The sequence below is a fragment of the Zootoca vivipara genome, chromosome 2 (assembly GCF_963506605.1).
Source record: "Zootoca vivipara chromosome 2, rZooViv1.1, whole genome shotgun sequence".
Taxonomy (NCBI): domain Eukaryota; kingdom Metazoa; phylum Chordata; class Lepidosauria; order Squamata; family Lacertidae; genus Zootoca; species Zootoca vivipara.
In genome coordinates this window covers 91039486-91059968 of record NC_083277.1, presented here as the reverse complement: position 1 = coordinate 91059968, position 20483 = coordinate 91039486, and the positions used below count along the sequence as shown (strand labels likewise).

General features: G+C 40.9%; 1 protein-coding gene across 1 annotated transcript; it reads right to left on the bottom strand.

The window, feature by feature from the left end:
- SRP68 (signal recognition particle 68) lies at positions 1-20127 on the bottom strand. The gene is made up of 16 exons (XM_035104524.2): positions 19947-20127; positions 17536-17602; positions 16315-16428; positions 14288-14483; positions 11843-11925; positions 11439-11548; positions 10254-10336; positions 9427-9567; positions 6214-6312; positions 5962-6026; positions 5247-5406; positions 3940-4034; positions 3273-3402; positions 2731-2806; positions 2084-2136; positions 1-1229 (listed from the first exon to the last, which is right to left on the bottom strand). Exons 1-16 carry the CDS (start codon positions 20095-20097, stop codon positions 1002-1004), a joined length of 1851 nt encoding a protein of 616 aa, XP_034960415.1. The 5' UTR covers positions 20098-20127; the 3' UTR covers positions 1-1001.
- Between the last annotated feature and the right edge of the window lie 356 nt (positions 20128-20483).

Here is a 20483-nt window from a genome sequence, read left to right as displayed (position 1 = left end):
TGTGTGGGGGGGGATGATATTGACATAAAGATATTGGATTCCCACAGCACAGATAAATGCTCTCACAAAAAATGCACCATGAACACATGGCTAGAGATCTTTATTGCTTAAGATTTCATTGACTCCACTTTTGATTCTTCACTAGTGGAATCCCTAAAACAACCAAATATAATGTCAGAAAGGAGGTAAAAGACAGAATAAGCAACAAAACAACCCTCCCAATTTACCACTTTCAGCTAAATTGAAGAGGGAAACTGAAGAAACGTCAGGAGTCTTTCAAGATATAAAATGATAGTAGCTTGTTCTTCCTGAAGAACTTTTTAGGTTCTAAGAAAAACCCTCCGAGAAACATATTCCTCTGTTCTGAGAAGTGGTGCCTCATGTGGAAAAACATAGGCTTTAAAGTGTATTCTTAAACAATCTCATTTTTACTTTATAGATTTTAATCATCATATATCTTTAATCCCAAGACTTTTGTAAATCTGAAGCTCCTGATTTTTTTTTTAAACTTTACATGGCTGTAAGCAAAAGTCAGAAATGGCAGGCAGTACAGATATCTAGCCAGCTGTGGGTTTTTGCATACTCTGCTTAGACAGTCCAAATCTGAAGACATATATGTGCCTTTGGTTCCCCTCTGTTCTGTACTGCCCAGAGGGCTGGGTTAGCTTTTTGAAAATTAAAAGTACTGTATCAGCTGTAAAACAAAATGATGATATGCCTAGCCCACACAAAGTGAGCATTATTCCTGCCTGAACTGATTGATAAATGTGATTTGAGACTCCAGCTCTTTCCTTCAGTTTCAAATGTTGGGAGACAGACCACATTACGCATGTTCTCAGGGTGGAAAGTTTCTAATAAAACAGGTGTGCAAACAAAGAGAATACTGGGAAGTTATTAAAGACCTCCCATATAGATTTTAGACATAAGTAGTTAAGGTCTGAACCTGTTGGAGCCATCCCAAAATACAGGAAGAAAAGCACTCTTCTTGAGAATGGCCCCGGTTAACTCCGGAATCCAAAGATGCCCTTGATATATCCTGTGAGACCACTCTTTGCTTTCTGCTCCACTTTGTCCTCCAGGGGTGGTAAAGTAACATGGTTGAGAGCCAGGTCAAAGAACAAAGGCTTGCATGGTATCGGTTGGAATTCTGGCGGGAAATGCACCAGACTGGCTTGCTTGCTGACAAGAGAAGGATCCAGGCAGAAAGTCTCAAACCGTTCAGAAAGTGGCTTGATAGCAAAGGAAACAAAAATCTCAGATAAGATTAGCTGAAACAAAATTAGCTACCAAGTAAAGTCTAGCTTAATGGCCAGGCAAGAACCTATTGTCTCCTTCCCCATCAGTTCTGACTTTGTGGGTACAGTGAGGCAGGTACAGTAAGAATGGATATTTCAGATGTACTGCCATAGAAACCTCAGAACCTTCTTTTAAACCAGTCCAGGAGACAGTTCCTCTTCTAAGCCTTAAGAGGAAGTATTTTAAACTCTGCTAGAGAGGGTGTGTGAATGCATACTTACAGAAAGCTGACAGCTTCTCAAAAATGAGTCAACTGTAGATAGAGTTGCACAAACTTGGTTAAGCGTTTAGACCTGTTCTACGCTCATTTTTCTGATCTCTAAACAGCTTCTGAGCGGACAGATTTCCTCCCAGATCTGGATGAAGGTCCTCATTATCATGCTAAATAGGGTTCAGGTGTAATGCCTAGGTGATCCTACAAAACTCAGCTGAAAAGTATTTTTATCCTTCATGGCCCAAAGACACAAAATTCAAAGCTGTTCATAGATGCCCAATGGGACTTCCTCTTTCACTGTTCCTTGCTCCCCCTGCTAAAAAAAACACCAGACTGCCCTGGGAGGTTGGGGGACCTTCTGGAGCAGATCTGGGGTGTGTGGGAGCTGCAGAAGAGAGGAAGGGCAAGTCCCAGTCTATGAGAAGCAGAAATCTGCAATTAAATGTACTTATAAGAATCAGTCTAATTTATGTAACTAAAAGCAAGTTTGTGCAAACTCCAACATGTAGTACATTTGCTGATTACACTGAAATAATCTATTTTCCATCTCACTAGCTACAAAAACTATCTTACCTTGCCATCCTTGACCTGGGATGGTGATTCAATCTCATGGTTGTCACCTGCATCTGAAAGGTGCCACAAGAATATTTTAGGAAAATGCAGCTCCTAGCAATGCAACTACCTATAAAATATATCAATAGTATACAAGTATCCAAGTCACAGCTTTTCCTTCCAAAATACACATAAGAACATGTTCCTATTTTCTGTCGCAATTTGAGATTTATACGTAGTTGTCCTGCTTTATTTATTTATGCGTAATAGTGCCATCAATACTGCAGTCTGAAATTTGACCCAGGCTTTGGGGGGGGGGGGGAGAAGGAAGGAACGACTGCATGTTCACTTGAGTTACACCAATTTATTTTCAGTAGTGATTGAGAACTGTGAGTTGGGCTGAACAAGTGATAGAAAGGTTTGATGCCTTTGAAAGTGAGGATGAGGAATTTGTGCTAAATCTGGGAGTGATCAGAAAGCCAGTGGAGGTTTCATAAAAGGTACCAGAGGGGAACTGTTTTGGTGATAAGAGTTCTAGATATATGCAGGCAAGAGGTGTCCACAGCATGAACCAGAATTTTTACTAAGGGAGCAGAGAGAAAAGGCTACAATTTCACAATGCTGAAAAGGGAGCAGCAATCTATACAGAAGAAAGGGAACCCACTCACCTAATATGGCAGCTGCTTGCAAGGAGTATTTTTCTGCATTCACTTGAGTGATCAGCTCTTGGACATCAGGCAACTCCTAAATAATCAGGTCAATTATGTAAAACATCTTCCAGGTATTAAAGGTTTATGCCATTAGCAAGTTTCAACCACTGTTCAAAAACTCATCAGAGACAGAAGATTGCCCAGAGCAGCTTGAATCATAACAGACGAGGAAGCAAAGCATTTACTGTGCATATACAAATACTGGTACAATCCACAGTAGCCATTACAGCCCCCCAGCCTGCATCTGGCAGTACCACTGAGATACATATATTCAGTATATTTTCTGCAAGAATAGGAAAGTCTCTGGAAGTCACAGCTGCATTTGCGCACTGCACCATAAGGTCTACAGAAAAAGAATTTACAAAAGCTAAACATCGTATTACTGCTCAGCAGTTAAAGAGCCAGTTAAAAATGTATACACATGGCCTCTAGCTAATTGCATGCGGTCTTTCAAGAGCTTTCACTGACAAAGTTGCCCCATGCTGAATGGATTTTCATACCTTTAAGCTGTTCTTATAAGTTCCAGCTTGGGCCTGGACTTCGTTGGCATATTTCAGAACTCGATCATACAAAACAAGGGCTTCACTCCACTTCTTCACTAGAACATATGACTGTGCAATGAAAAAACACCTAGTGGGATGGGAAGACAACATTGGGTGCATTCATATTCATGTTAAAAACAGTTCAAACAATTAAAATGGATCTAAAAAGCAACTTAACAGAAGCCCCCTCTGCTGAGCAATTTCTTGTCTGCTTCTTGTTATCAATCAACAGTTCTCAGTATAATTGGTTTTCTGTTAGTCACGAAAGGGCTGCTTCTGAATTAGCAGGAGAATGTTGTCTGAGGAAAGTGACTTCAAACTCAATCAGTGTTGAAATAATAAATATTTGCTTAAGTTTCTGTGCAAGAACTTTCTCTGGGCCTCTAACATTTATATGCTATAAGTTTGTATTTTCCCCGTTTACTGCAATGAAATCACCACACATTGTGGAATGGCACTGCAAGAAATCTTCTGGTATAGCTTACACAAGAGCTCATAGAATACCACTTATACTTTCTCCTTCTACTCTTGGTTCTTAGGATCCATGCCTCTGTATTCAAATATTAGCTGTTCTTTAGCTACAGGTAAACTGATCAAGTAACCTCCTTGTTTGCTTGAGAATTACCTGTAAGCTTTATACACCAGTGTCTTTATCCCAATTTCCTTTAGGTAGCCTTTATCTTCTTCCAGACCAGGAAGTTGTGGCAACTCTGCCAGATTCTTCAATGATGAAGAGAATTAACAGAAGGGAGAGGGGAGGGGAGAGAAACAGTTCTTGAATATAAATAGTATTTCGTAAATCAGAAATGCAACTAGCGGTTCACAAATGAAGGCATCTTTTTTGTAAAACAGATTGTTGTTTTCAAAATCAAATGGTATATAAATCTTGTTAAAATAAAATGATCATCTTTCACTAAAACTAATTTAGTATTTTGTTATGACAGAGGCCTGGGTTCACATGCCACACTAAGCCAAATGATGGCTCGGTGTGAATGCGCAGCTGTCTGGTTATTTCACTGCTGCACTGTATTGAAGTAAGCCACAGTTTGGCTTAACGTGTCATCCAAATGCGAGTTCACAATTTAGCTGTCTCTAGACTAACCATGAAGCATAATCGAGGTTCGTTCTTCATTTATGGCTCATGGCTAGTCTGGAGAGAGCCAAACTACAAGGGTGGGTTTGGACAATGTGGTAAGCTAAACTATGGCTTAGCTCAGCATGGTTAAACAGGAGCAAAACAATTGGGGAGAAGCAAAGGCACCACCATCTTCTTCCCAGGAGCCCCCCACACTTGTGCCAAGTCTCACTTTGGCTTAGAGAGATGTGTAAACCAAACCTGTAGTTTTCACGGGATGGTTGTTTGTTTCTTCAGTACGAAACACAAACATATGAAATAACTGAATAAAGAAGCAACAGCATCGCTCTTTTAAACACTAGAATTTTCTTAAACCCTTTCCACATGCTTCCTTTAAGAATAACCTGCAATTATCAGAATTGTCTATATACTAGCTGTAGTAAATGCTCATATAGGAAAGTGACAAATGCATCAAATTTAATCTCCCTACAATGAAGCCACATTTTCCCCAAAGACTTGCATCTCAAAATACAGGAAAGACTATAAATATTTGGAATGCTGACTAGCTGGGACCGTGTGGAGTCCTCTAGGGACAATGAACACAGCAAAGATGTACTTGTAGGAATGAACAGGCAGAAAAACAGACTCATTTTGAGAGCATGAGGCTCTAGAATTTAAGCACTACTAGAGGCTATACAGAATTTTCAGTGGAGGGTTGTGATCTGTGGTTGCCGAATAATACATTAGGATCTCCTGCAGCTTTATAGCACTTGTGCTTTCTGACCCTGATTTGCAATCTTAGGAAAGGATTAAGAAATATGGAACCAGAAGACCACCTCCCCCTCCATTGCTATTACCTGTAAGATGATGTCATAAAGGCGTATCAAATCCTGAGGCCGAGGTGTACGCTTGCCATCTTCCTCGGGCTGCTGTTGCTGAAGAAGTGCCTTCTGCAGAGCCTTTGCCATACTCTCATTGCGCTTGATAGCTGTGGACAGCTTGATGTATGTCAGATAACTAGAAAGCATGATTAAAGGAGTTTTGTTAAAGCTGTTAAACCTAGACATACCATAAAAGCTAACAGGCAAAATGGGCGAGTGAACAAGATGACTGTCAAACCTTCCTAAAAAGTGTATTGAAGAACTCTAGTCTCACCACCTTAAAGTTTTTCTCGTGGATATATTTGCAACAAAACAAACAAACAACAAGTAGAACAGAGTTTGGAATATGATTAACTTTGGCTGGTTTACAAACCCTTATTAGCAATGGTGGGATATTGCTGGATTTGAATTATACAGTCACAAGCCATTAAGAGTTTAATATATATTAAATAAATAAATATATTAAATATTGAGTTTTCTCCAACCAAGTTGCATGTCCCACAAAAGCACTTCTCATGCAACATAGCTTCCCCTTCCCTCTTCTCATTCTATGTGCTCCCTCAAATCTGTTATGGGGTCTCTCCAAGGTTACAAAACAGATTTGGTGGGGTGCTGGTCAAGAGGTGCGGTGGGGAATTCCAATGTGCGAATGGGTTGACTTCATGCGATAAATATCTAGAAGGACTCCCACCTGTGCAGGTACTGGATATTAGTAACCTTTCCAGAATCCACTTCTGAAGAGTGTTCCCGCTGCTTCTGTTGGGAGCAGAACAAAGCTATATTGTATTTTTTGGGGAGCACACAGAGATAAAACAAAAACTCAAAGCTGAAAGGTACTACAGTTTATTACACTTCATAAAGAACCCTACAGGGTATGTCACAAGATGTTTTCTTCAAGCACTCAGTTATATAGTGATGCACAAGTACAATACTTTATCCTCACCTGATCTGGTTTCAGTTCTTCACGAACAGCTTGTATTGCATCTCGACACTCACTCAGCAAGGATTCAAACAGCCGTTCTTTAGTTTCTTCTTCTTCTGCCTAAAAAAAGCACCACCACAGAACCAGTGAAAATCCATTAGGCCGCTGCTACTTTTTCTGAAATCTTAAAGGAGGTAAAAGCAACATCATGTGAAACTTTACAGAATGTAACACTGCTTGCGGAACAAATTGTAGTTAGCCCTGTGGCTAACATTCCTGAGATGCACTAGGAAAAGAAGAAGAAGAAGAGTTTGGATTTGATATCCCGCTTTATCACTACCCGAAGGAGTCTCAAAGCGGCTAACAATCTCCTTTCTCCTCCTCCCCCACAACAAACACTCTGTGAGGTGAATGGGGCTGAGAGACTTCAAAGAAGTGTGACTAGCCCAAGGTCACCCAGCAGCTGCATGTGGAGGAGCGGAGACGCGAACCCGTTTCCCCAGATTACAAGTCTACCGCTCTTAACCACTACACCACACTGGTGTAGTGTGACTATGTTCAAATCACTGAAAAAAAGGCCTTTTGTAGTAGTTTCTCATAAAAATGGTTTGCTACTGTTTCATCAGTGCTATACCGTATGAACTGAGCAAGAAAAACCAAGAGCCCACCAGGATCATTGTTATATGCTTAGATTGTCTAGTTCCAGACCACAATCTTCAAAGGCACAGACTATCAGACCAGAGAAACAGAACCTCGGTTGTCCCCATGCAGATAGGGATCCAGCTGGATCATCAGCTGCAGGTGATGAAGGGCACTCCACTCCATGAAGATTACTATTTATATACTGCCATATCGTAAAATATCAAGACCTCCAGAGGCAGTAATGGAATCTAGAAGTACCCCACAAGCTGCATACCTGTTCCTTTGGGGTGTGAGACTCCACCCAAAACAGGTTGAACCCCAGCCATCCAGTTTAGGAAACTACCCACTAACAGTATCAGCATTTCCTACATTAAGCTTCTGGAAGGCTAAAAGTTCCACTTTCTTGGTATACAGCCTAATTTGATTAGATCAGCATGTTTGAGAGCCATGGTTTGTGCATTGCAGGGTTAGGGCTGCACTCCAGAAGCCAATTACTCACTAGTTTCATTAGCCTGAAAATCTCCCTAGAAGCTTTGGGATAGGTTTGGGCATAGTAGCTTTAATTGCTCATCTAACTAATGTTAACTGGATTAATAAACTTCAAAAATATGCTGCTTATTCTTCAGGTTTATATAAAGGAGGTTTCTAAATATTAAAGAGGGACATTGGTTACTCTGAACCACCACCGAGACAAGCTAGACAAGTCTGACAGCATTCTCAGCAACACCCATGAGAGTGTTTCAACTTCAGACATGCAAAGGGGAAACCAACTAGAATAATGATGAAGTAAGAAAACGCCCAGCAGACAGAGAACAGAGCTTCAGGACTGGCTAGGGGAGAAGGCTAAAGTTAGTGTGTTGATCATGTTAAACATAACTATGGACAAGCACTGGGTGCACTGCAACTGATAACAAGCTCCTTTAAGAAATGGATGTATCAGCAAAGGTTTTTAAAGAGCAGAACTGAAGGCAAAATAGACTTGAATTGGATTAATAGCTTGAATAATTAAATACTTGATTCAGAAGCATGGTTACAGTTTTACTTCTCTGCTTAATGAGACCCTGAAAGTATTTTCTTCATAATGTTCAGCATCTGCCTAACAACATTTCTATATATTGTTGTGGGTGTATCCATTTAGAGCAGTATTTCCTTGTAACTTGTACAAAAACAATTGTGAGAACTGGATATTTAACTATGCTTTGGCTCATTCGTAGGATCGCCTCAAAACAAGACTCATGTATGATCCACTTAACGAACTCTGCTTACTTCCTGACAAGTAACAAGTGCTGCTCCTCCATTTGACATTCGCCAATGAACCCTTGCTGGTGGGAAACTAGAAGTACCTTCAGGGAAGAAAATGGAAATACACTTTTTCCCCCTGAAGGCTGCCCTGTAGCAGCTTCGTACAAAAACCGAGCTAGAAAGGGGGAGGGGAAAGCCCTCCTTATTTCTTCTCCCATAGAGAAAAAATGTGGTATCTTTCCCTTCCTGTTCAGCTTTTGCAACTGGCAGCAACAATTTGCTAATGGCTCATTCCTCCATGACATGAAGGAAAAGAAAGTTAGCTGCAGCTTTGCATGTTAGACTTTTGCAGAAGACAGCAGCAGTCCTGCAAATCCTAACAGGAAGGTAAACACTCCCTCTGTTATTCTACAACAGGGATGTCAAACTCCCAAAAGACTGCAATCTACTCCCAGTATAAAAAAAAAACTGGCAGTGATCTACCCATTCTCATTGGAGGGAGGAGCGTGCGTGCGTGGGGTGGGTGGATTGCCCAGTTGTTGAGCTATTTTTAGGTGGGAAGCGCCCAGAGTTGTTGAGCTTTGTTGGGGGAGGATTCCACAGAGTTTTGAAGCTTTCCCCCCGTAACTTTTTGTACACGATAAGGTTCCCGCGATCTACCAAGATCAGCCAGGGATCTACCGGTAGATCGCAATCTACTGGTTGAACATCCCTGTTCTACAAGAACCGGGGAGGAGAGGCAGCAATCCATGGCTTCTACTTCTGCAAAATTCGCATAACAGAAGCCACCTCTTCTTTCTCCTCCACCCCTATTCTATGCAGAGGGAAAACATTTACTTTCCCTTCCTACTGGGCTTCGGCAAGGTGCTACTTGCACCTTCTGCAAAAGCAAAACACTTCTCAGAGTTCTCTGCACAAATAAGGTTTGGGGACAGGAGGGGCTGGTGGGAAACTCAATAAATGGGTTTGACGAGTAAGCCAAGACAAAATTTGGGGAGCACTATGTACGTGCAAGTGTCTGCATGTCAACATGTAAGAATTCCAGAAGCCAATCTATGTGTACTCACTGACTTGGCAACGTGCCTGATCATGACAATTATAGGTCAGAAAACACACACCACTTATATCCTCCTACATTCTTTTTGGCCAAGGTTCAGCCAAGACACTGAAGAAATCGTGAGCTACACCACCTGCTGATCACACTGCTCTATTACACAACTTTTATGGGCGTAAATCTGCCCCGCCCCCAACACAAGTGGTTGATGTACAGCTATCTAATTACACACAAGAATACATGACTTTAACTACAGTAAAAATCAGAGTGACAGATTGCAGGGAGTTTATACTTACCTGAGCAATAGCTGCTTCAGTATCAGCCATCCCCAGCAAGAAGATCCTCACTTTGTCTATCTTCACTGGCACTGTTCTTCCCCTCCATTCTACCTCACTCATCGTGGCTGCCTGCTTTGCTCGGGTTTGGGTGATTAATGACTGCAAAACAGAGAAGCTATTATTTAGAAATGCAAATAGTAGGCTGTATTCCCCACAATATTTTACTTAGATCTGTGCAACAACCATGATGACTGCCATGAAATCTGCCTGTTTTACGTTTTTAAAAAATTAATCTGATAACACATTCATTTTTTTAATAAGTAGTCTGTTCTATCCCCTAAAGGCAAGTAATTATCAGAAATCAAAATATTTAAAGTATTTTTAAATGCTCCTAAAACAACTAAGGACTCTTCTGTTTATTATACTTAGTCAGAAAATCCTTGCCTACATAAAATTATCTAGATCTGGGTTGTCCATCATAAAATCAGGGAGTGCTGTCAGATCTTTTAGAGGATCCCAGTGTGTTCCGTGGCACTTTTACTACACTCAACACAAATGACTAAACCACCTTCAGTGATCATATGCATCTGGGATGCGTACACATATATCTGCTTTGCTAGGTGGCAAACTGAAGGAGGAGGGGATCGCTCCATGTCCTCCAGGACACAGCAAGGCATCTGCATATGTGATTCATTTTAACAGAACAAATAGCTTTCCATGTCTGCAGGACACACTAGATGGCAAGTTTTCTCTACAGCCCATCCAAGTTTGACACTATTGGTCTAAGTTCAGGCTTATGCCAACTTCTGCAAGAAAAGCTCTTTTTAAAAAAGAGAACAAATTACCTCAAGTTTTTCAGCAAGAAGCCCCTCAGTGCCTCCAGATCTCAGTCTCATTTGCATTAGCTCACTAATAGCAGACTGGTCACCTAAGAAACAAATAGCAGTGCACAATATATGATCTAGCACATTTTGTTACATTGTGAGAAAACAATTCCAAGCCTCGTGATTGTGAAGTAAATGTAAAGAACACTGGGAGCAACATGTTACATTTGTGTCCTGAAAATGTATGCACAAAACAGATATGCTGTAATGATAAATGTCAATTTGCAACAGTGGGCTAAGAAAGGAAACTCTGTAGTTACTGCCTATTTTGGGTTATTGGGTTGTTGTTTTTATTTTGATTGTATATATTGTGGTTTTCATGTTGATCTTTTCTGTGAACCGCCCTGAGACCTTCGAGTATTGGGCAGTATATAAATTCAGTAAATCATTATTATATTTCCAGCCCATGCTAAAAAGAGATGCTGGCTATGCACAAGGACCCCCGAATTTACAAACATTCTTTCTTAAGGGAAAGTTACATATTATTCATTTGTAAGTAGTTTCATCTGTGGTAGAAGACAGAACATGGGGGGATTTCTCAAACCTTTCACATTAAAAGCTACCAATTTTTGCTCTATGAAGGAAAAAGTACTGCTGTTTATGTAAGGAGAAAGAACATGGGGTGGTAATTTTCAGCAGGAAAAAAATGCTGGAAAGAGAAGGGCAAGATTCTCCTCACGTGAAGATTGCAGCTTTAGCAGCTTCTTCAGGAAAAACTGCAAGACATATGTACTTTGGATTATTTTTTTAATGACCAGGTTTTTGTCAAATCTTTTCAGCCCCAAGATCAAGAAAGTAATGGAAAAACCAGGATATTAATCACTGCATAGAAGTGAAGTAAAAAACAACAACCAAGCACCTAGATCCAACTCATGACCATTAAAGCCCAATTTTGATTCTTGATTTCTCAGCTTTCTGTGTTCTCCAGCACATTTTCAAGCTCTTTTTTGCAATTATGACAGGCAGAACTATTCTAAATGAAAGCAGAAATTACCAAAGCATCAAGCTGAGGGACAGTCTGGACTTTAAACGGTGCACCAAGCATATGCTCAAGTATATATTACCCCTACTAACTCTCTTGGCAGGTGAGCAAATGTAAACAGTACTAGCAGTCTTTTAAAATATTTCTCTTCTTGGTTTACTTACCAATATTATAAGCACAATAACGGATATTCGGGGAGATCTCTTCCACTCGCTGATTATATAGTATAGCCTGCTCATCTGTGAAAGCACTAGCCAGCTTTTCATATATGGTTCTGCAACAGGAAGATAAAAACAGTTACTATTTTACAACAATGAAAATCCTTTCTCTTTAAAATAAATTACTGTTACAGTACTGAGCTGTTCTTACAAAGGCCTTTTAACTTTTTTATCATGCTGCTCAGCAGGACAACTACTCTGGGTCCAAAACTGATTGGGCGGGGGCAGGCGGGGGGGTATTTATATTGGAACACAGAGAAGAATTTGCATGGAAAAACTCATCAATATGTGATAGGATTAGTTTAACAGATTCATATCAACACAGCAATAGGAAGGATGGGCAAACTCACTTGCATTTGTTAAATGCTTCCATTGCTGCTTTCCATTCCTGGCGCTCAAAGCGGAGCATACCTGTGAGGTATGCTGTATATGCCTGTAAAACAAGTAGGGGTGTCTATTAGTCAGTGCAATAGTACAGTCTCAGTCTCAAGAATACAGCCAGCAGAGACTGACAACTTGCTTGAACACTACAGTATTCTTTTCCCTGGTTGCCTACATTGCCTCAACTACCACGGCAAGCTTTCATACAGTAAACATGGCATTCAGCCCTAATGTTTACATCACTACATACAACATACAAGTTATACATTCATGTTTTCAGAAACCTAACCCAAAGTGAAAAGGCTTTAGGAATTATGTGGTGTTGTTTTGAAAGACACATTACTAAAACTTGTGGTACTTACTGGCCAGTTGTTGTGCAAGTATTCATGCTACTCCACCACACAAACAGAGGGTGTTCAGGTAAATGAAAGAACATGTGCACTATAATAAGTAAATCATTAAGCCGCCAAAGTCAAATAGCTGCCTGGGTGTGATAGGTCACAAATCAGCATTTGGAGAGAAGGATTCTAGCATAGATAATATTTTTGGAACAAATTCCTAAAGGACGTGTTACTCAATTGCTATTAGCTCAGACAGCTAAAAATGGAATGTACATAGAGGAAGCCCGATTACCAGATGCTGAGAATGAATAAAAAACCTGTATCTATGATGTTTCACTTGTAAGTTTCAGGTATTTTTAGACACAGTGCTAGACTAGGTAGAATTTTACCCTGACTCAGCACAGCAATTTTTTTTCTTCCTTGTATTTTTTTCTGTGCTCTGGCAGACAAGCTAGGCCCCAAACTCCCCACCTCACTCTTCTTGGTTCTGCCTCAATCAAGGAATCCCAGGATTTATAAAAATGAAAGTCCCACCCCCTGTAGGTTATAGCCCTGTAGGGGCTTAGTTTAACAAGAGGGCTGCATTCATTTCTGGGCAACCTTCCAGGGGCAGCATGCCAGGAGTGGGCAGCACCAGCTGCAAATGTGAATTCTACCTTTATGCAATAGGCTAGTTTACACCCCCCACACCCCTCCCTATCCTTCACCCCCAACAAGGAAGCAGCATTTATTAGAGTTCAAGGACTCTAATAAACACTGAAAGAAGAAAGCAGGGCTGGTGTGGGATGTGTCCAGGGGAGAATACCAAGGGTGAAACAAAGAGACCCAAGTCCTTATTCCTGCTACTGTCTGACCATTCCCAGAAAAGGCTCATTTTATATATGGGAGTTCCACTGGAAATTTTAGGTAATGGCTGCTACATCCGAAGATACACTGCAAAATGTTGCAGTGCATCTTAACCTCTTAGCAGGAGTGCTCCTGTTCAAGTTTCCAGCCAGGCAGCCTTACTCTCCTCCAATATAAGCTGCAAGGAGCTCAAGCAGGGTATCACCTGGCTTTCTGTTTCCAACTGACACTCAACATCCTGTGACCATAGAATAATCCTCACCAGAGTGGGGGATTTCTTTTTTAGTGACAGGGATAATAATTGTAATTTATTTTCCCAAACTTTAGAGTTCTTCCAAACAGGCTGATACCTCCTTCCTGTTTCTCAGCCCAAAGTTGAAAGTGAATGACAGGACAATTATCTATGCTTCCTATATGACAGCATGAAGGTTCAACCTTCTGGACAGAAGGTGCAAAATGTCAGATTTGAACTTCCATAAATTGATATGCTATGGCCTGATATTTCCAAAAACTACATTTCATCAGCACAAGATTTCCCTGTCTATTTTCCCTGTGCATGCCCTGCATGCTCCCCAAATCTGCTCCAGAGGGTTGGGGGAACCCTTAGAACAGATTTAGAGGATGCAGGAAACAGGGTGCAGGGAAGGGTGTTCCTTTGCACAGGTCAAAATTCTTGCACAAAACGTTAACTTAGCACTATATGGGATTCCACTCACCATCCTCAAATATATTGCTCATCAGCCTTCCATCACATGTCCTTATATATGTAAATAACAGAGTCTGCTATTTCAAACAAGCATATGCATCTCCTGACCTTTTTGCTGCATCTGCTATGGCATACTATAGTCCTTCAGTCCCAGGTGGACTACAGGAGGAAGCACTGGCTAAGCAGCATACATATCGGCCAGCTGGAAACATTCTATGGGCTGAACCCAACCAAGACTCCTGTCTAGGATTAGCTGCTATCTGCTTTCTTTCCCCATTTTCTGTACTGGCTTTCAGATTAATGATCTGTCTCAGACTGTACAGATCACTATTCTGATTAAATGAAACGATGTTATTTAACTTGGGCTTTAAAAGTCGCTACAAATATACTGGACATTCCTAACCTAATCTCCACAGGAAGTTTTAACATTATTTACAATTCAGATTCATTTATCCAACAAGAAACAAAATGTCAGTTTATATCTTCTATGCTATAAAAGGGTTTTGAAAGTTAGCAGTAACCTGAGCTTCCAGCTTGGTCTTGGCATCCACGCGGTTGCTTTCACACAGGCGCTCCAGCTCCTCAGCATGTTTTACTGCTTTGCGCAGGCGAGATAACAAGTGGAATCGTTTGCGAGGTTCTGTGTTGGCTTCCTGCTTAAGCTGCATAGCATAACTCCAGGCTCTCTCGGCATCCATCAGAATCAAGAGCAAGTATCTAGTGTAAGAAAAGTAAAGGCAGCTTAAAAACCTATTCCAAACAAATTTCTTTCCTTTATTTCACTTGTGCAATAAAAACCCATTGAACAAGTTTTGCTGTGGTTAGGACAGATTTATCTACCCCATCACCTTTAAAGCCTTGATCGCACATCCTGAAGACCATTCTCCTTTTGCGTAACTTAAATTTGTAGGGAAACTGCCTATTGTTGTTTTTAATCTGCTTTGTTGATGTTTAATTGTTTTACAGTGGAACCTCGGTTTATGAACACCTCGGTTTATGAATTTTCGGTTTGCGAACGCCGCAGACCCATCAGGAACGGATTAATTTTCCATTACTTTCAATGGGAAAGTTTGCTTCAGTTTATGAACGCTTCAGCTTATGAACAGACTTCCGGAACCAATTACACCCATGCTTCAGTTTATGAACGCTTCAGTTTAAGTACTCCGCGGACTGTCTGGAACAGATTAATCCATTTTCCATTACTTTCAATGGGAAAGTCCGCTTCAGTTTATGAACAGACTTCCGGAACCAATTGTGTTCATAAACCGAGGTACCACTGTAGTTGTCAAATTACAGGTAGGTAGCCGTGTTGGTCTGACGTCAAAACAAAAAATAAAAAAATTCCTTCCAGTAGCACCTTAGAGACCAACTAAGTTTGTCATTGGTATGAGGTTTCGTGTGCATGCACACTTCTTCAGATACACAATGTTATTGATATTTATACAAGTTGTATTCAATTTATTGTATTGGTATGTGTGTTTTTATTTAATTTTTTGTTACTACAGTATATTTTATCTCTTAAATGGCATATAAAATAGTACGTTGGTTTTCGAAAAGCTTAGTTCCTGAACGTTTTGGTTCCCGAACGTGGCAAACCCGGAAGTGACTGTTCCGGTTTGCAAAGTATTTATGGAAACCGAACATCCAACAGGGCTTCTGCGGCTTCTGATTGGCTGCAGGGCCTTCCTGCAGCCAATCAGAAGCCGTGATTTGGTTTTCGAACGTTTTGGAAGTTGAACAGACTTCCGGAACGGATTCCGTTCGACTTCCAAGGTACGACTATATATAGTATAAATAAAATAAATAATAATCAGAGTTTCAGATGTAGTGTAAAAACCTGGAGGTCGTACAGGTAGCTTGAGCAAATTGTATTGAGGCTGGCTGTGGTCCCTGTTTTGGACTGTGCCATCCACACTGAATTTACTAGGCCCTATGCTGCTCCTTGGACTAGAAATGATCAACACAGAAAGGAGGGTAGCTCCGAATTAGCTTGTGAACTTTTTCATTCAAGTATGTGGAATTTTGATACTCAAATCCCATTTTATCCAGAAGTATCCCAACAGTTAACCCAACAAATCCTATCCCCAAACAAAGTAGAAAGAAACAAAGATGGCATTTTGCCCAAACACCCACAAAGAAATTAGCATACAAATATGCATATAGAAGTCTGGTAGCCATTATACTGATTTCCAAGTCACTATATTTAATGATGGAAAAGATCAGTAATCTGCTTCAAAACATTTTTATAATACTGAGCAGGGCTGCCCATTTTGAAGTTGAACAGTTCTCTCCTCTCCTCACCAGCACCCCAAATCTACAGCACCCAGCTGAATGTCACCCCTGGTGATGGGGGAATAGCATTGCTAAGGTACATGTACTGTACTCAAAAGCAATTGATATAGAAGCATGCGGCACCATTTCCCGTCACTACTGCAGGTTTCTGAGTGAGAGATATAACCAGGAGCCTATAACTTTACCTGCCTCTTTTGGCAAAAAAGAAAGAATTTTTTTAAAAAAGGTTCAGCACAGCTATTGAGTGTCCCAGTACCTGTTGTCGGATAACAGTTCTTCTGTTACTTTCTTGCCTGTGAATTTGTGCCTATTTCCCATCTTGAAGTTAAGAGTTTTTCTGAGTCTTCTTAGTCGTCGGGAGCAGTAACCTCTGAAGAGAAAAACCACAACTTTTTAGTTCTTACAAAGAATAGAACTTGGGCTGGATTCAACTAAATAGGTTATAGGAGCCAATGCAACAAGCCCTGCTAGCCTAGTGGGGTTCCCCTCCTCACTTTGCTTGGGAGGGCAAGGAGAACCCCCAGAACAGTGCATGGAAGGAGGAGATGGGAGTTTGTTCCATCTGGCAAGCTTGCACTAACAGAAAGATAGGATTTACACAATGTTGAATTCCATCTTTTGCCTCCTATTCAACTAAGAAAGAGGAGGACAGTAAAAACAAACCTAGAGCTATAATACATTTCATATATTAGAGGTCATCATATGTGGCTGTCGTCAGTTTTTACAGTGGAAGACAAAATGTTAATAATCAGGAAATCTTGAAAGCCTACATGACAGATTTATAGAACTGAATGGAACCACGAAGCAGTTGCTTTAGAGTGGTGCACCAAATGGTTTATGGAAATGAAGCCCTTAGTGCCTAGGTAACACACGAGTTCTGAGGCAGTAGCTTTCTATTCAATGTTTAGCATACTCCTATATACACCAGTAAAAGCTGTATTATATAAATTACATGCAACACCCATGCTAGTGCTTTACACAATTGAAGAAAAAAGCTACCCAACAATTTAATGATTCAAATAAATAGGGAAGTTTCTTTAAATGTTAAATAGATACAAATTTTCATAAAGAAGTGGAAGGAACAGGTTCTCTAAAACTAGGTTTGCCATACGTCTGGAATTTCCCAGACATAGCCGGTATTCAGCCCTCGTAAACAGCTTCTGGGCGGAAATCGCTGAAATGTCTGGGGAAATCCAGTTGTATGGCAGCCCATGTTGGTAGTGTAGATTTTGGTGAATTTCAATAAAAGTAGATCAAAAGTTATTTAAAAAAAAGATTTTGAAAAAGCTCAACAAATTTGGTGGTGGGGGGAGAAGCAGCTCAACAACTTTTGTGTCCAGATTTTCACTTTTTGAAATATGGCAGCCCTACTAAAACTGCAGAAAGAACTAGCATCTGTTTACACCTAGTCATTTAAATAAAGACAAAAGGACATTGGCAGCAAATCATTCCTGTTCATTATTCTTAGTATACCAACCTGTATCTCTGAAAATCACCATGCCGTAACCCATGTTGCTGTTGCGATTCCTTAACAATCTGAAGGACTGAAGAACTTGTTAAGGAAACGTTAAACAGGATGCTAATTATGTATCATTAAAATGACAGCTGTTATTTAAAAGCACATGTAAATAACTGTAACTTTCTATTTTGTAATATTACACTGTGATACTTATTTCTGAACTGGGAAGTGTTAAACAAATTAAATTTTACAGATTACCAAAAGTAGAATTGACTGGAAAGCCAATACAACTGTGTATATCAATGTTAGCTTGAAAATCACTGTCTAAATTCAGTTAAGCTATATTCTGGGAAACCCAATGCTTCCTTATACAGTGGTACCTCGACTTACGAAGACGATCCGTTCCGTGGCGCTCTTCGTAAGTCGAAGTCTTCGGTTGTCGAAGTGCTCGTTCTGCGCATGCGTGAAGCGTGATTTTGTGCTTCTGCCCATGTGCCAACCATGCGTGCCACTTCTGCGCAGGCGCAGAACACGCGCGCAGTGAAAAGACTTCCGGGTTTGTCAACTTCGGAAGTCGAAACCTTCGGATGTCGAGGTACCACTGTATATTTATAAAGAGATATTTGATGATGAGATAAAGTTCAATGGGGCTTACTTCCAGGTAACTGTATTTAGGACTACAACCATAATCATTAATTTGTGACATTAACTGATCTGAGTTATTACAGTTACAGAATAAAAACTGGTACACACATAGGCCAACGAGTATAGCAAGAGTAGTAAGAGTACAGATAAATTCAAAAAGAAGCGAAAAGGTAGTCTGTACTTTACATTTCCCTTCTGCCTTTTCAGTAACGCAAGAAGAGTAAGCACTTAAAATAATGACGTATCAAAAATTCATTGGGTCTTCTGATCAGTTCTTAATAAAATGAAAAATCAATATAAAAAGCATGAACTACAGATTCCCTCTTCCCGATTCCACAGAAACAAAGGTATTTATTAAATCTTAATATTTATGGAAGTCAACCAATTAGCAAAACAATTAGCAGAGCACAATAACAAGTAAGCATAAATGCTCTTCTTATTTCAAGATAGCTAATACTGCATGTGGCAATTGCAGTTTGAGATACTGAATTTCTGAAATGGTATACTTTGCAGTATTTAGTGGTAGCTCTGGAGAAGGAGGCAAAAAGTATGCCTTTAAATTATTTTCAGGAACTGTTAAATTTTCTGCTGCACACATTTCTACATGATCACCCGTTACTTTTAATCCCAGTCACCAAATTAACTTTCTAACATTGACCTTTGTTCATCTGACAATTTGATGCTGCCCTCATCAATCCATAAACAACTATTTCACTCTCTATCAGAGTATATATATTCTACAACAATGGCCTTTTGTCTCCCCCCACTGTCTAAATTGTAAGCATCTAGGGGCAACGACTTTATGGAAGTTTTTATTTTAAACTTGCATTGCTTGGTAAATTGTTACATATGCTGGTAACACCAAAGAAAAATTAATTTCACCAAAAGATTCACAAAGTTTTGCAAGATAACACTTTGGGCCTGGATTTCTTTCCACAGTATAACATTTCATTTTTATATAGCAGTTATAAATGCTTCTCAACAATGTCCAACAGCAGAGGACTGCTATATCAGTCAAAAGAGTTTAGCAGTGCTTGCTTCTATAATCTGCTATACGGAGCAGATTACAAAGGAAAGACTCCGCCCGCCCCCCGGAAAAATGCATATGAAACCAAATAATTCCAAAGAATAACTCTTTCCTCCAAAAAGAGATCGGTAAGCAGGACTCTGAATCCCTGGTCAGCTATCTTTGCTACAAACTGCACACGGATTTCACATTTCAACACTGCTTTTTTCTAGGTAATAAGTCTGCCATGGCCTACTGCCACAAAATAAATTCCACAATGAGCCTTTCAGAAACAGTCGCGGCCTGCAAATCCAGGCGGTTTAGGGGGTGGTAGTGCAAAGAGAAAGTTTTTCTTAAATATACCATATATTGCGGGATCCCAAATCCTTTCTATGTTTCTATGTCACAATCTCAAGGAGTAACGCCCCCCCCAAAAAACTGTACCCTAATGTAAAGCTAAGGTGGGTGGGGTATAAATAATAAAATTATTATTAATTATTACTAATATGCTGCTCTACATTCCTAAGGTCCACGTCAGCTGCTTCGGCTAATGCCCATTTCGACCCTTCTTCCACTAGGAAATCTGCCAGTAGCCTCTTCTGCGACAGCCGCATCCCCAGCCCTGGAAAGACCATGGGGGGAGGCAGCGGGAGAAAGGCCCACGGAGGCCGAAGGGGCTGAGAGGCTTCCTCAGGGCCAGAGGCCAGGGCTGCGCCGCTCGCTTAAGTGACACGTCCCCACTAAGCCCTCCCCAAACCCCGTCATGCCGGCAGGATACTTTCCAGGCCCAGGCTATCGCCGAGGCCGCCCGGTTTCGGCTTCTCATTCTCCTTGTTCTCCTCTAGGCCCGCCGCGGAGCCTCCGCTGTTGCCGCTACCACCACCTCCGCGGCCGCTACCACCACTGACCACCTGCCGCTCAGCCGCCATCTTGCGCCTGTTCCACTCGCGGCGCAAGGCATCACGGGACGGGAGAGGAGAGCCGTAGGGAGCGCGGGGCGGGGCGGACATGGGCGCTGAGGAGGACGGGAAAGAGGAGGACGGGGCTGGGCTTTCGAAAAGAGAAACCGCTTTAATAAGGGGCTATTTAAATAGTTGAGGCCGCCCCCGACCCGCTGCACATTCGGGGAAGCCGGCAGGATTTTTTTTTTTGACTCCAACTCCCACTAGCCCCGGCTAGCTTGATTAACGGCCAAGGATAATGGGAATTGCAGTCCAACAAAAACATCTGCAAGTCCCTAGTCCCTCCGCGTGTAATTGTCTAATTGAAATATTTGCATGCGCTTACCTAATTTACACACACACACCCCGCCTGC

Coding starts and splice junctions, on each gene's coding strand:
- SRP68 (XM_035104524.2), bottom strand. CDS start 20,097: ATGGCGGCTGAGCGGCAGGTGGTCAGTGGTGGTAGCGGCCGCGGAGGT. Junction 16,429..17,535: donor GGTGATTTTCAGAGATACAG/GTTGGTATACTA, acceptor TTTTCTCTTCAG/AGGTTACTGCTCCCGACGAC. Junction 2,807..3,272: donor CTTATAAGAACAGCTTAAAG/GTATGAAAATCC, acceptor CTGATTATTTAG/GAGTTGCCTGATGTCCAAGA.